Genomic DNA, 15379 nt, shown 5'->3' on the forward strand with positions numbered 1-15379 from the left:
GGCGACCCACTTTAAAAATCAGCTGTATTGCACTCATATTGCCTGCGGATGCATTCAGCAGGGTGGTTTTCAAAACCATATAACAACTTGATTTGGTCTTGCTTCAGTCCCTTCACACCACCATTACAGTAATTCTTCTTCTGCCACCAGACTGCCATGTAAGGCAAATCTAGGCTTATTTCCTTTCCTTTCCTACAACAAGGGTGAATGTGTCTTCCCCTCCGCTGCTGGAGGACCCTGTGTTAAAGGCCATTGGAGAAAAATACAACAAGACGGCGGCCCAAGTGGCGCTCCGCTTCAATATCCAGCGAGGGGTGGTGGTCATCCCTAAGAGCTTCACCGCAGAGCGCATTAGAGAGAACTTCCAGGTAAGCTTTCAAAAAAGCCTGCTCTGGGTGACAAATCACCTGCTGTTCTTTCTCCCCACCTCTCTAGAAGGTAGCAAAGCCCACTAGCCTTGCAACCTCCGAAAGGGTCTTTGACAACAAGGCAGAAATAGCACTCCATGTCTGCAGTCTTCAACCTGTTCAATTCCCCCCCCCCCCATTTTTTAAAAACAACTTCCACCGTTACAAAAACAAAACCAATACATTAATTGTCAACTTCCATCTTCTTCAACTTTTTCAAACCAGGGACCTGCCTTTAGCCCAGCCATGTGCTAGGGACCCACTTTTGGTTGTTGTTTTTTTACCTTGATGATAGTATTGCTGTTGGCATATAATCTTGGCCCAGGATACAACCCAGCAGTGGATCTTAGCCCACTTCTTGAAGACCAGTGAACACTGGAGGGGACCACAGATGGCTTTTCTCCTTTGGGTGATTCTCCCTCTGGTCCTGGGGAACACCATAATGCCTTCTTCCACATGCTGCGGCCCTCAGTGGAGCTGTACCTGCCTTTATTCCAAAATAATAAGGATCTGAGGATCTGAATCTACAGCAAGCCCACCACTCTGGCATAGGGAACAGAGTGGTGGGCTTGCTGTAGATTCAGATCTTTTCTTGGGATTGAAGCTCACTGGCTGAAATCGGGTCAGTCACAAACTCACAGTCTAACCTACCTTGCAGGGTACTTGTGAACTGGACTAGATGATCCCCATGCAAGTCAACAAATATTGAGTGCCCATGCGTGAATTTGTCCTCCATTCTGGTTATTTAAGGAATTTACCTTATACTGAATCAGACCATTGGCTCACCTGAATCAGTATTGTCTGCATTGACTGGAAGCGCCTCTCCAGGATTTAAGGCATTCCCAGCCGTACCTGGAGATGCTGGGGATTGAACCTGGAACCTTCTGCACGCAAAGCAGATGCTCTGCCACTGAGCTATAGCCCTTATGGCTGCTCTCATTCCACCACATACTATCATGTGCTGCTCATGCGATCCTTTTGCAGGGGCTGCGAGAATGAGGGTGTGCCTGCTCTCCAGCATCCATTGCCTTTTAGGCCAGAGGAGAGGCTAAGGGCACAGCTCTCAATTTAAAGCCCTGGGTCTGAGCACCCTTTGTTTTCCTCCACAAAAACACGCTCTGTAAAGCTCAATCAGAGCAAACGTCAATCTGCAGAAAACCCAAATTGGCAGACATGGAGCGCTAAAGTCTGGAACGAGCAGGACAAAAGGTCAGTGTGGACAAGCCCACACTTAAGACACAGGCTTAGCCATCAGTTGCATAAATGTAGGCTAATGGGTGGTTTCTCTCTCTCTCTTTTGCCAAGATCTTTGATTTTTCCCTTACTGACAAAGAAATGAAAGAGATTGAAGCGCTGAACAAAAATATCCGCTACGTGGAGATGTTAATGTAAGTATAAATCTAGATATGCAGCATGTAGAAGCATGAGTTGTACTGATGTGATAACCACAGCTTAACTGTGGGCTGGGGGCTTTCCTGATGTTTTCAGTGCAGGACCCAAAAATCCACTCTACGGAAGGAGGGAGGGCCTCTTTGGCTTTGGATAAGATTTCCCCTTTGATAGGCTGCTTCTCACACGTGCATGACTTCCACTCTCTCTCTCTCAGTCCCTGCAAAGGTGGTTTTAGGGTGCTGCACTACAGGCCGTGCCAAAACATTCTGCAGAATGAAGGATTTTGCATTGCATAAGGCACCGCTGAAAGTTGACGGTCCCTGGCCCTAGAAATATCAACCAATTGCTTTGGATTCTTACAGGAATGTGTTCCCTATAACCCAGGGATGGGGAACCTGCTACCTTCCAGGTGTCTTGGACTCCAATTGTCATCAGCCCTATTCAACATGGCCCATTGGAGGATGATGGGAGTTGTAGTCCAACAACATCTGGTAGGACTTAGGTTCCCCACCTGCCATAAACCATTCACCAGACAGTACTGGTAGCTTAGCTCCTTTATGCTCTTAGGTCTGTCCAGACTAGCTGCAGCTGATCTGTCTTCTTCATTACATGGATTGGGAGCTCTTAAGTCAAAGCATTGTCCTCCTGCACAAGACAATGTGCTTCCTTGCCTTAAGCTGGGGATCACAGCTATGCTCCAGTTTGCTGGCAGATCCCTAACATGGCCATTCTGTTGATCCTGAAACTTGTGAACGTCCTCCATGTGTTCTAGGAAATGTGGAAAGTTGGTCACTTGCAATGCAGCTTTAGGAACCCATGGTATTGTATTACATTTGGCTAGCTCTTGCCCAAGGACTTGCACGACTGAAGTCTGCAGTGAAACGGCCTTGGCAAAACAAATGCACCAGTAGATGCCAGCTTTAAGATAATCACTCCCAAGACTCCTGGAAGCCAGTCAGGACATTAATGTCCCCTTATATAACCAAACCAAACTCATCCAGGTTTGAGTCCCAGCAGTTCAATTAGAGGGTGCAGCCAGGTTTGGATGGGCTGCCTGCCAGTTCATTGTGGAAGAGGGAGCAAGAGGCAACAGAAATGAAAGCCAGATAAGTTTATCCTTTGCCGGCTCAAGGAGTTGGGATACATGCAGGGTTTGGCTACACTTTGTACCACATATAGTCAGGGAATCATTAGTGAAAATCAGATGTTTGATCTTAATAACCCAAACTGACCCATGTTTTCTCCAAAAGCCAAACACTTGTGCTTAAAAAGCCTTCTCAGATTCAAAGATTGTGTCTTGATAAGTAAAATCACCTTTTTACATATGAATACTTACTCTAATGGATCCTTCATATTGCAGGAGGCCTGTTTGTACCAAGTTTTAAAGCATACATATTAAGCACAGATCACCTTTTCTGTTCAAAATGGTGCATTTAGTTCTGTGTGGGGACTTCTTTCTGGAGGCAACAAATTGCCATACTCTAGGGATTTGAAAATGTTTCCACCTGCCTTCCAGTTAAAAGAAAACATTCCGGACTGCTTGCAACTAGGGTTGGCACCTTTGGTCAGCCAAAATAAGGGACAAGTCCCACACTTTCCCTTAAAATAAGGAACCACCCCATATTATAAAGGACAGGTGGCAACCCTAATTGCAATACTTGAAGAAATAACCCTTGAAATACAGTGGTACCTCGGGTTACAGACGCTTCAGGTTACAGACTCCGCTAACCCAGAAATAGTACCTCAGGTTAAGAACTTTGCTTCAGGATGAGAACAGAAATCGCGTAGCAGCAGGAGAGCCCATTAGTGGTACCTCAGGTTAAGAACAGTTTCAGGTTAAGAACGGACCTCCGGAACAAATTAAGTTCTTAACCTGAGGTACCACTGTACATAAAATATGATCACTTCAGATGTTTTGGACGACAGCTCCCGCAATACTCTACCATAGACCACAGCTGTGACTGATGGGAGTTGCCACTCAAAACATCTGGAAAGGTCATCTATTACCCCTGCAGTAGATCATACCAATAGCAAGCCTGAGGTCAAGGTGGAGGGATGTTGCTGTTGTGGTTATTTATGGTGTTAGCTGCCACTATTAACTGTGACTTCAATTTGTTTCAGGTGGCAGGACCATCCAGAGTATCCCTTTCACGATGAATACTGAAAATGGTGCATCCACTACTGTGTGCTTGGTTTTAGTGATCTTTGTTCCTTGTTATCTTTTAGCTTTGAATTTAGTAACAGCATCATTGTAATCTTTCTGCAAGTCCCTAGATTTCTCCTATGCCAACCCTCCACAATTTGTCCAAGATAAATGTGGATAATCAGGGCCACTCAGAAGAGTAGTTTCAAGTCAGTGTTCAACTGCCACTAACATTATTGCGATGGAGGAGAGCCAAGGTGTTGTGGTTTTTGTTTCGTATAAGATGGAGGATCTCTCTTTGACTTGCTGTCTCAAATTTTTGCCTTGTGTAACAAACATTAAATAACATTTTCGATTAAATCTCTGATGAACTTGAACAGTTGGATGCAAGGTTAGGAAACATAGTATGATGGTGGCAATCATTCAAAGCAAAACTGGATGTGAAATTTGGAGTAGCTTACTTATTAAAAAAAAAGTAATCTTCTAGATCAGAATGTTCCTTCATTGTATGTTTTTTTTGGCACTTGTGCCCATCTTATGTGAATATAAAAGGACTTATGGACCAAAGCCACCTTTGGCTACACTTTAGAGCAGGGCTGGGGGACCAGTCACTCCCATCCTTCTTGACCACTGGTCCTGCTAGCTAGGGATGATGGGAGTTGTAGTCAAAAACAGCTGGAGACCCAAGTTTGGAAAACTCTGGGTTATGCAGTCTGGAGCTGATGGGAATTGTCCCAGTGACATTTGAAGGGCCACAATTTTCCCACTCCTGCTTTAGAGTGAAGGCAATGGTCAATTATACAAGCAGTCAGGAGTGGTGCCAGATGGGTGTGGTCAGCATGGGGCCCTCAAAAACCTTTCAGCTCCAGTAACCTTTAAGCAATGCCAACAATCCAGCTAAGAATATGGGTTGTTCACTTGTAACATGTAACGTTTTTAATATGCAGAAGTAAAATAAATCAGAGTAGCCTTTTAAATAAGAAATTGTTAAAGTTTTAGATATATAAAAAAGGATTTCAAGTCCATGTTTAGAGGAGGAGGATTGCTGCCCTTTACATGACCACACAATGGGACACTGGCTGATACTCAAATATGTATGCTGGGTAAATCTGATGCTTCTCAAAGATGACAAAAATAGAAGGATCAAGAACGTTGTCCACACAGCTATCATAAAAGTTGTTCGATTGGTTAGATCTCGATGGAGGGCGGAGGTAAGCAGGATTTCCTTGAACGTAATCTCCAACCAGAACTTTAGCTACAAACATGCTCCTGATGTGGGTATCCGACTGGCAATATGCATGTGAGTAACTGGCGTCTCTGGCAAAATAACTTCCTGAAAGAAGAGATGTCTGTAAGAATCAAGCAAGCCAATGCGAGTTTGCTGCTGCACAAATAATCATCTTGAACATTTTAGACCACGCCCTTCCTTTTCTTCCATTGCAAGTGCCATTGCTCACATAGCCAAAATAGCATCATCCACACCCAACAGGGAGTATCGACAGGCTCATGGAAACCCTTGGTGTGGGGGGAACCCTCCAAAATAGCCCGTTGAGGCTGTTCTGGATGCAGGGTGTGTGTTTTGCTCACTGTGATATTCTCTTGCCTTTGTGCTCACACAGCTGCTTTCTCTGCCTACCTCCAATACCAGCCCATTTGGTGACTTGCACAGGGCAACCACAAAGGTGTGGAGAGTAGACTTCTGAAGAGGAGGGGCAGGGAAGCAAGTGGATATAGGAGATCATTCAATCACAGATATTCAGTTGGCAAAAGAAGAACCACCAAGGTCCCCTAAGCCTTCCATTGTTGCTGCGGACTTTCAACAAACACACTTTTTTGTACTTGATTGGTGTTGGAAAGGATTAAATTCTGCTGAGGACTTAATATCAGACTATAGACAGGGTATGGTATGGTCCTTGCAATTTGTGTGTGTGTTCCTCTCAGGTTCATTGCACACTAGATGGAGAAAACATGCACAGCTACGCACATTTCCTGCCCGCTCTGAATTGGTACCTTTTCCATAGAGAGTCCCATGGGTCCCACAGATTCTCCAGTCAAAGTTCTGCCCACAGATGTCATGCAAATGGCGTTTGCTGGTGCCATGGAACAACAACCTTTCGTCTACCTTGTCCCCCCCATTCATCTTCTTCATCTGCTCTTTCTGCCTAGAAACAGAAGCATCTACTTTATAAAAAAATAAACACACACTCCGAGTCAAACTCAATGCGCCCAAGAATTAAAACTCCTTTCCTTGAACCAGCTCTCAGGCAATGCAATGAAAGGATCAGCAAGTCTGTTTACACATTTGCCAGCATAATTTTATACACTTTTTTTCTAGCAGAGTAGTCAAATAATTACTTTCCCAAGATCATCTAGCTTACTATATTGTAACTATGTATACTCTACATTAAAATCCAAATTCTACACTAAGCAAACCTTTATGTCTGGAGGCGGTTGGAGGATGGATGACGGCTAACAGATTGAGGTTGAATCCTGACACGACAGAAGTACTGTTTCTGGGGAACAGGTGGGTGTGGAGGACTCTTTGGTCCTGAATGGGGTAACTGTGCCCATGAAGGACCAGGTGCACAGTCTGGGAGTCATTTTGGACTCTCAGCTGTCCATGGAGGCGCAGGTCAATTCTGTGTCCAGGGCAGCTGTCTACCAGCTCCATCTGGTACGCAGGCTGAGACCCTACCTGCCTGTGGACTGTCTTGCCAGAGTGGTACATGCTCTGGTTATCTCCCTCTTGGACTACTGCAATGCGCTCTACATTGGGTTACCTTTGAAAGTGATGCAGAAACTACAACTAAACCTGAATGTGGCAGCTAGACTGGTGACCGGGAGTGGCCGCCAAGACGACATAACACCGGTCCTGAAAGACCTACATTGGCTCCCAGTACATTTCTGAGCACAATTCAAAGTGTTGGTGCTGACCTTTAAAGCCCTAAACGGCCTCAGCCCAGTATACCTGAAGGAGCGTCCCCACCCCCATCATTCAGCCCAGACACTGAGGTCCAGCACCAAGGGCCTTCTGGTAGTTCCCTCACTATGAGAAGCGAAGTTACTGGGAACCAGGCAGAGGGCCTTCACTGTAGTGGCACCCGCCCTATGGACTGCCCTCCCCTCAGATGTCAAAGAAACAAACAACTATCAGACTTTTAGAAGACATCTGAGGGCAGCCCTGTTTAGGGAAGTTTTAAATATTTGAAGTTTTATACTGTTTTTAGTGTTCTGTTGGAAGCCGCCTAGAGTGGCTGGGGAAACCCAGACAGATGGGTGGGCTAAGAATAATAATTTATTATGGGCACCTCCATTAGACAAGGGAATCATCAAACTGCTGTGGACTGAAGGCTTTGCCAAGATTGCACAGTCTCACCTTTGGAGTACAACTTACAGCTAGTTTTCACTGCTCATTCTATCTCCTGTAGCTGAACTGGGTGGTGGTAGAGATTATGGTCACTAGGCAGCCACTGGCCAATTTCTGTTGGACCACTTAGTGAAAACTCCCCCAACCTAGTGCCCTCCAAACATTTTGGACAACAGCTTCCATCAGCCCCAGTCAACACAGCCAATGGTCAGGGAAGATGGGAGCTGTAGACTCAAACATCTGGAAAGGAATCAGGTTGAGGAAGGCTGCTGTTTGCTGGGATTCTTGGAAAGAATGGTGGTCAGATTCTGTAAGAGATTACTTCAGAGGCAACCTACATGTGATACTAGTCACATATTTAAATAAATCCTCCAGAACAATTGTCCGGGAGTTCTTCAACACCTGAGACCACCACTGCCAACTCATGTAGGGATGCTACTGGGCAGCAGGTTGGGTGGCCACTGTGTCCCAAACACTAATCCCAACACTGGCATGGATGGGTATCCTGGTGAGTGAGATGGAATCCCTTTGGATAATGGTACCCCATAATCCTCCAGTCTGTGCTGATGCCGCTTTGAATGCCCAGGTGGATGCTGTAGGGGCAAGTCAACCTCTGTATGACTGAAACATGACAAAGAAATATCAATGTGCTTCCCTCAAAATATAATCCATGGCCAGCTACATATCTGTGACACCAGGCTGCAAAATTTGAATTCCCACCAAATGATTGAGGAATAGCAGTCAAGTAAGGAGTCATAGCCAATTATAGTAGTATCCCCCCTTCACCACAAAAAGAGACGAAACCATTTCTAGACTCTCATACCATGATCTCCCATCCCTTGGAGGAGAAGGAAATCAAATACGAACCACTGGAAGACTTGCCAAAGAGACGGGTTCTGAATCCTTTGGAGTCGGTGGATAACATAACCCTCCATGGTCTTCTGAAAGAGTTCCTTAATTTCATTGTATTCTTCAGCAGAATCAGAGATCTCCACCAGCTAGGCACAAATCATAGTGAAATGAACCATTCCATATTTGTTTTCAGACATTTATTTTCTCACATTTATACATCACTCCTCTGAAACAACACAAACCCTGTTTTGTGTTTAACATTGCTTCGCACCGATTGAAATTGTTCATTTTCATGTTTTTCTTTAAAAAATTTGTCTCTTTAGAATGTTAACTTTACCACTAGCCCATAGTACTTCAGTCTCTATATTCTGTCTGCCTCCTGGCAATGCATTCACTTGAGCAGGTACTTAACTCAGCTCCTTTCAGCTCTCAGCTCCAACACTGCCACCCATTTCTTACTCTTCTTGTGCTAGTGGGCTGCTCTCCTTTTCATACCAAGGAAGCAGCTGAAAAGCACCATAGCTCAGTGGCAGAACATCAGCTTACATGCCAGAGCCTCTAAGGTTCAATTCCTGGAATCTCCAGGTAGGACAGGGGATGCCCCCATCTGAAAACCTGGAAAGCCACTGCTAGGTCTCCAGAACCAAGCTAGATGTACCAATACAGGCCTTGGGTCAGCTGTGTAGCAGTAAGGGGGAAATGTGAATACCTTATAGCCTACATTAGGCAATGCTGATTGGTCCCAGCTTGAAGGAAACAAAGGGGTGGGAAGAGAAGACTCAAAACGACTGCTGCAGACAAGAGACAAAACAATCATCTAATAGCCGGGAGAAGAGGAAGCAGAAATTGGTTCCACTGTTGAACTACTAGGCAATTCATTCCATTGTTGGAGGATCAAGACTTTCCCCTCTAATATTCAACACATATATCCCCAGCCTTGCCCAGCAATTAACTCAGGTTTCAATACAATTAAGCATCTTTTGCATTATGTTTGATCTCTTAAGCTAGATGTAGGATTAAGAAATAAAAGGCACAGGGGTATTGTTCTATCACTTGCATGGATGCATAATTTCTGAAGTGTGCAGTTTGCCATGTCAAGCTGCGGCAACTGCAGCCCCTTCTATTAGAAGCTCCTGGAGGCCTTGCCCTGGTTTTCTTTTTGGCAACCCACCTGGCAAACCATACACCCCCCCCACATCATCTAAAAATTGGAACACAAGAGAGGCAAGATCACCTTGCTCATCTGCTGCTTGTAGCCATGGTTCAACCAACGGGATCCTATGTCTATTTTACACATATCATTTGCATGCATTGATTTAGGTTCTATTTGAAACATTTCTATCCCACCTCTAGGGGACATTCGAGGCAATCTACGCCCAATCCAAGTCACATAGTCAAATATTAAAAAAAATATCTTGCCCCCCCCCCCTCAAATATACACAAACAGTTTAGTAGACATTGACCAAGCTAGGCTGAGAATGAAAACATATCCAATACCCCATCTCACTGTCACGTCCTCCTCCAAAGAGCACAAGCTTGGGCCACCTGCAGACTCTTCTCCGGGTTCGGTAGTACAGGTTTCTCTGGACCATCTCTTGAGGGAAACGGTAGTGGTCAATGTTAAAAATCTCATGTGCATCAGCAGCTTAGAATTAATTACAGAGAACTACTGAACAGTACAGGGTCCTGCTTTCTCCCTAAGATATGATCACAATACAGTTCCTCTCACTTTGGTCGTGCACCTTCAGAAAAACCAGGGCTACTCCAAAGGACCTGCTGAGTGACCATTCATCCCCATTTGTTTGCACAAAACCTGTGGAAAGGTCTTTACTCAGCATTTGTTTCCACCCCACCCATTTTTTTGCAGGGTATTTACCGTATTTTTCGCCCCATAGGACGCACTTTTCCCCCTCCAAAAATGAAGGGGAAATGTGTGTGCGTCCTATGGGGTGAATGCAGGCTTTTGCTGAAGCCTGGAGAGTGAGAGGGATTGGTGTGCACCGACCCCTCTCGCTCTCCAGGCTTCAGGAAGCTCTCCACAAGGCGTGGGAGCCCGGCACTGGGCTCCCACGGCTTGCGGAGAGTTGCCTGTTCTGGGGGCTGGGGTCGGGGGAAGCTCGGGCTTCCCCTGCCCCAGCCCCGTGCCTGGGGGGGGGGAAATAATTTCCCCCCCTTTATTTCCCCCCCAAAAAACTAGGTGCGCCTTATGGGACGGTGCGTCCTATAGGGCGAAAAATACGGTATACAACAATGAACACTAGCCCTGATTTGCTTGCACTATCTTTTATACACCTTCCTGTTAATCATTTGTTCACCCCACTTTTCAGTGCATGTTCCCATCACATTCCTAACTATAGAAAGTCCTGGTTGGTTGGTTGAAGTGGATCTGTTGTGCTATTTTGGCAGTGCATTTAATCCACTTTAATTTTACAAAGCTAAGTTTCCAGTATGCATTTGAATCTCTCCTACAGAATAATGACTGCCTGGAAGCACATCCAAACAAATGCAAATCCCTATGTGCAGAACAGCAATAGAGTCCTCTGTGGACTTCACCAGGTTTGCATCGAGCCAATGCATTACAGCAGGCCCACATTCAAAAATCTGGTTGTCCTTGCCCTCACTCGACAAAGTGTATGTAGAGGAAGACATTGTAATGAAACAGCTTGTTCTCGAGCTTTAGAAATCGTTACTATGAACAATGGGACCAAGGACTAAGTCATTTGTTACATTAGCACATGTTAAATTTCTCAGAAACTAGCACCATTTTTGTATGGCAAGGTATCTACGTGGAACATCTTCAGTGTGGTAAAAAGAGAGGGAGTCAAGAGTTATGTCAGAGGAATCTCTCCTGCTAAAGGCTGCTGTTCTCAATCATCCTGCACAATTTTAAAAGTTATTTATTTGGTTGTGGGCAGTTCCTCTGTTTAAGTGTTGGCCTTCCTATTAGTTGCAGCTGCCTCCTCCCTTTACTCTGTCCTTTGTGCGCCTGGCAGTGATTGGGCCTCAGAATGGCAGCAAGACCTTACTAGATACTGAGAGCAAAAACACTGCGTTTCAGCTTTGCAAGTACAGTGGTGCCTCGCAAGACGAAAAGAATCCGTTCAGCGAGTCTCTTCGTCTAGCGGTTTTTTCGTCTTGCGAAGCAAGCCCATTAGCGGATTAGCGCTATTAGCGGCTATTAGCGGCTATTAAAGGCTTAAGGGATTAGCGGATTAGCTGCTAAAAGGGTATTAGCAGTTTAGTGCCTTAGAAAAAGGGGGTGGGGAGCGAAAAAAATCGCAAGAATCGCAAGACATTTTTGTCTTGCGAAGCAAGCCCATAGAGAAATTCGTCCTGCGAAGCGCATTGAAAAACGGAAAACCCTTTCGTCTAGCGGGTTTTCCGTCTTGCGAGGCATTCGTCTTGCGGGGCACCACTGTACAAGGTATACGCAGGAGAATTTCATTTCCTCTTCTCTTGAAACAAGTTGCTGCCTCATAACTAGCAACGCTTTTGTGTTGGGATGGGTAGAACGCAGAAATACCAAAAACAGCAACAAGTTTTGTGAATGTAGAGATCGGAAGGGCATTATGCCACCCCCTACCTTAATGAGGATGATACACTACCTTGGAAATTTACTTCGTACAGCTGAGTACCAGCATGGAAGAAGACAACGCCTCTGTGGTCTGCCTGGTAAGCAGCCTCCAATTCTTCCGATGATATTGTGGCAGCACAGTGCTCCAAATCCTACAGAGAGGTGTTGGAAAGGGAGACAGCAGAGTATCCATTGGCTTTGAGCTTTTTGATTTTCAAGAGTCTTCAGCAAACTTTGAAACTGGCCTTCCCAATCAGATGCCCTCCAAATTGTTTTGGACTACAACTCCCATAATTCCTGCGACTTGTCTTTGTCAGCCCCTAGGCCAGTCTTCCCCTCCAGGTGTTGATGGACTCCCCCAGAGGAGAAGGCCGTGAAAGTAGTAGCAGGACTATTGCTGGCTGGGAGGTGGGTAGCTGTGCTATTACGAAGGGCAGTAAAAGAGACCACTCAGTGAGAGTCATTAAGATTTGGCTCAGCAGGAGAAGAAGGGTACCTCACCTTTTTCCCATACTCAATCCACCTGTCAGCTTCATCCAACCAATACCAGATGAATTCTATTCTGACAATGGAGTCTAAGAGCATGACAATGGAGTCTAAGAGTGTTCAGGGATGGGTCTGTTGTTTCATCTGGCACTAGTCCTCTTTGGAAGACCTCCCCCACTTCAATAAGCACGGGAAAGAGAAGGACCAGCTGGGGAACAATGATTCCAAGCTTTAACCTGAAACGTAAAGTTAAGACATTCATTAGCATCGCGTCAAGGAGATTAGCCAATGCCTTTATACAGGAAGCTAACTTATACCACCTCATTCTAGGCTAATGTTGTCAGTCCAAATCCATCTGCCCTAGGCAGTACAGCCCAAGGTCAGGCATGATGGGAGTTGTCAGCCAACAACATCTGGATGTCTATAGGTTGCCCACCCCTGCCCTATTCTGACCGGCACCAGCTATCCAGGGTCTCCAGCAGGAATTACCCATCCATCACCTGCTCCCTTTTTAATTGCATGTACTCATCACATGCATAAGGATATCCCACTGAATGATGGTCCCTCCCCAGAAGGATGTTTTTTAGAGCATCAGGAGGCAATAAAGCACTTTAGGAGAGGAGAGATGCCACAGATAAGGAGACCAACCCCAGTAGATCCAGGTAGAATGACTATGAGGGTTTGCTACACTCAAACTGAACTGACCACAGTCATGAGGCATTGACCAGAAACTAGGGTGGCCATGTGTCCTACTTTAAGGATGGCTGTCCTCTTTTTTAAGAGCTGCCAAAGGACAGTTCTTCATTGGAAGGCATCATCTTTTGGGAGGGCTAGCTAGTCCGGATCCAGGCTAAAGAACCTCAAGGAGAGAGAAAAGGCACCTTCGCATTGCCCAGCAACCCTGAGCCCTTGGGTAACAGGCACACCCAGATTACAGTCTTTCCTGCAATGTCAAATTATAGCCATTTCTAAATTTACAACTATACATATAAATTAGCATATGCAAATGTTACATGTTATGCTCTCTCTTTTTAGCAATGGTCACCCCACTGGAAGACCCGTCTAGCCATATATTGGTTTGTAATTGAGCCTAATGGTTGCTTAAAGTTTGCTTTCTGGTGTGTTACCTTCCCCTTAAAGTAACCAGAGTTATAACAAGGGCAAACTACTCCAGGAAAATATGCCTGTCTTATCCAGTACCGCCAGAGGTTAAAGGCCTTTTATTTTTGTTGCAAATGCTTTCAGACTTTGCCTCTTCCTCAAGCAGCTTTCGGTTTCCACCAGGCCTTTGCTTACAGCAGCGTCACTCAAATGTTTTGAAGCGGGACTGACTTGTAAACTTCCAAAATGCCTCAGGGCCCACTAGCAAAACTAACACCATATTTTGAGTTCTGCTTTCCCCCCATTGCAACAGAAAATTCAAGACTACCAAATCAGCAGTTAACACTGCAGAGGTTTGTCTACCCATTTTTTAATGCCTAGATTGCTCTCTCCATTCCCAATGTCCAGGCTGTGAGTGTCCCCCTGCCATCTCTGTGCTCACAAGCTTACTCAGCAGTAACCTTAAGAGTAAAAAAGCATTTGACAATCCTTCCAGCCAGATATACTTTTACTGCACCAAGCTTCTTAGAAGTATACACATCACATTGCAAGAAAGGAGATTCTAAGCGAACATCAGGAAGAACTTTTGGACAATAAGAGCTGTTTGACAGTGGACCGGTCTTCCTCAAGAGGTTGAGGACTCTCCTTCCTCGGAGGATTCTAAGCAGAGGTTGGGTGGCCATCTGTCATGGATGCTTTAGCTGAGATTCTTGCATTGCAGGAATTTGGACTAGGTGACCCTCAGTGTCCCTTCCACTCTACAAATCTATGACTCTATATCCGGAAGTAAACAAAGATTATTTAAAACATGTTCTTTTTTAGACAGGGATGGGTAACCTGTGGCCTGACAGATATTGTTGGAGCACAGCTTCCACACACACCCCGACCTTTGCGTACACAAGCTGGTGCCGATAGGCTCAGCAGTCCATCAACTTCTGAAGCGCCAGAGACCCCCCATTGCTGCTTTGAGAGCCCTTCAGGAAAAGAGACAGCTGTCCTCTACCCACTTACCTTTTTCAGTCTTTGCCAGAGACGTTCTGTGGCGCATCTCACAGGAAAGCCAGCAGGGGGAAAAAGACTTGTTATCCTTGCCCCTCTTGTGTGAAAACAATCCTGTTACAATCGAGTCATATTTAGTCCAAAGCCAATTCAACAGGAGACCAAGTCAGGTAGGATTCAAGGCAGAGTAATTTTTTTTAAAAAGAGCAATAATAAAAAAAGCTACAACAACAGAAATCTCACTCAGGAGAACCTTCTAGCCTTGACTTCCCATGGATCGCCTTCCAACTCAACTGCCCTCTAATCAGCCCAGCCTTGCAAGCCCCACCCTCCAGCCTCTTGGCTTTCCTGGCTAGATAATTAACTGGATCACCTGTCTCTGAGTCAAAGGCTCAGTTAACTCTTTCCAATGCCTTTCTGCCATTGAGAAATGTGGCTAAGGAAAACAGGGCTGTCAGCTAGGGTGGCTAGTTTTGAAGGGCTGTTGTTGTTGTTTAGTCATTTAGTCGTGTCCGACTCTTCGTGACCCCATGGACAAGAGCACGCCAGGCACTCCTGTCTTCCACTGCCTCCCGCAGTTTGGTCAAACTCATGCTGGTAGCTTCAAGAACACTGTCCGACCATCTCGTCCTCTGTCGTCCCCTTCTCCTTGTGCCCTCCATCTTTCCCAACATCAGGGTCTTTTCCAGGGAGTCTTCTCTTCTCATGAGGTGGCCAAAGTATTGGAGCCTCAGCTTCAGGACCTGTGCTTCCAGTGAGTACTCAGGGCTGATTTCCTTAAGAATGGATAGGTTTGATCTTCTTGCTTAGACTTAAACTAGGTTAACAGGCATCCCCTTTCCCAGGGAATTGTAGTTCCCAATGGGAAGGTTCATGGTGTAGTGGTCTGGAGTTGCAGTGGGTCAAGCACCCTTTACTATTTCTACAGCTGGGGTCCTCTCTTCAGCTAGGGGGGAGAGACCAGGGGTCCAGGTAAGGGTAAAGGACCCCTGACAGTTAAGTCCAGTCGTGGACGACTTTGGGGTTGCGGCGCTCATCTCGCTCTATAGGCTGAGGGA

General features: G+C 45.6%; 2 protein-coding genes across 2 annotated transcripts in view; one reads left to right on the forward strand and one right to left on the reverse strand.

The window, feature by feature from the left end:
* AKR1D1 (aldo-keto reductase family 1 member D1) overlaps positions 1-4302 on the forward strand; it is a 33279-nt gene extending 28977 nt beyond the window's left edge. The window contains exons 7-9 of the mRNA XM_083401541.1: positions 203-368; positions 1713-1795; positions 3921-4302. Coding sequence (XP_083257667.1) covers positions 203-368; positions 1713-1795; positions 3921-3963 — 292 coding nt within the window. The 3' untranslated portion in view covers positions 3964-4302. The remainder of the gene's footprint in view (positions 1-202; positions 369-1712; positions 1796-3920) is intronic.
* Positions 4303-4860: 558 nt separating this feature from the next.
* LOC310658958 (protein mono-ADP-ribosyltransferase PARP12-like) lies at positions 4861-14620 on the reverse strand. Its single transcript, XM_083401543.1, has 8 exons — positions 14334-14620; positions 12237-12457; positions 11767-11887; positions 9659-9755; positions 8871-8952; positions 8177-8307; positions 5953-6104; positions 4861-5275 (listed from the first exon to the last, which is right to left on the reverse strand). The coding sequence occupies exons 2-8, from the start codon at positions 12318-12320 to the stop codon at positions 4995-4997; spliced, it is 948 nt and encodes a 315-aa protein (XP_083257669.1). The 5' UTR covers positions 12321-12457; positions 14334-14620; the 3' UTR covers positions 4861-4994.
* Positions 14621-15379: the final 759 nt, after the last annotated feature.

Source organism: Podarcis tiliguerta (assembly GCF_965153285.1).
Source record: "Podarcis tiliguerta genome assembly, chromosome: 10".
NCBI classification, from domain to species: Eukaryota; Metazoa; Chordata; class Lepidosauria; order Squamata; family Lacertidae; genus Podarcis; species Podarcis tiliguerta.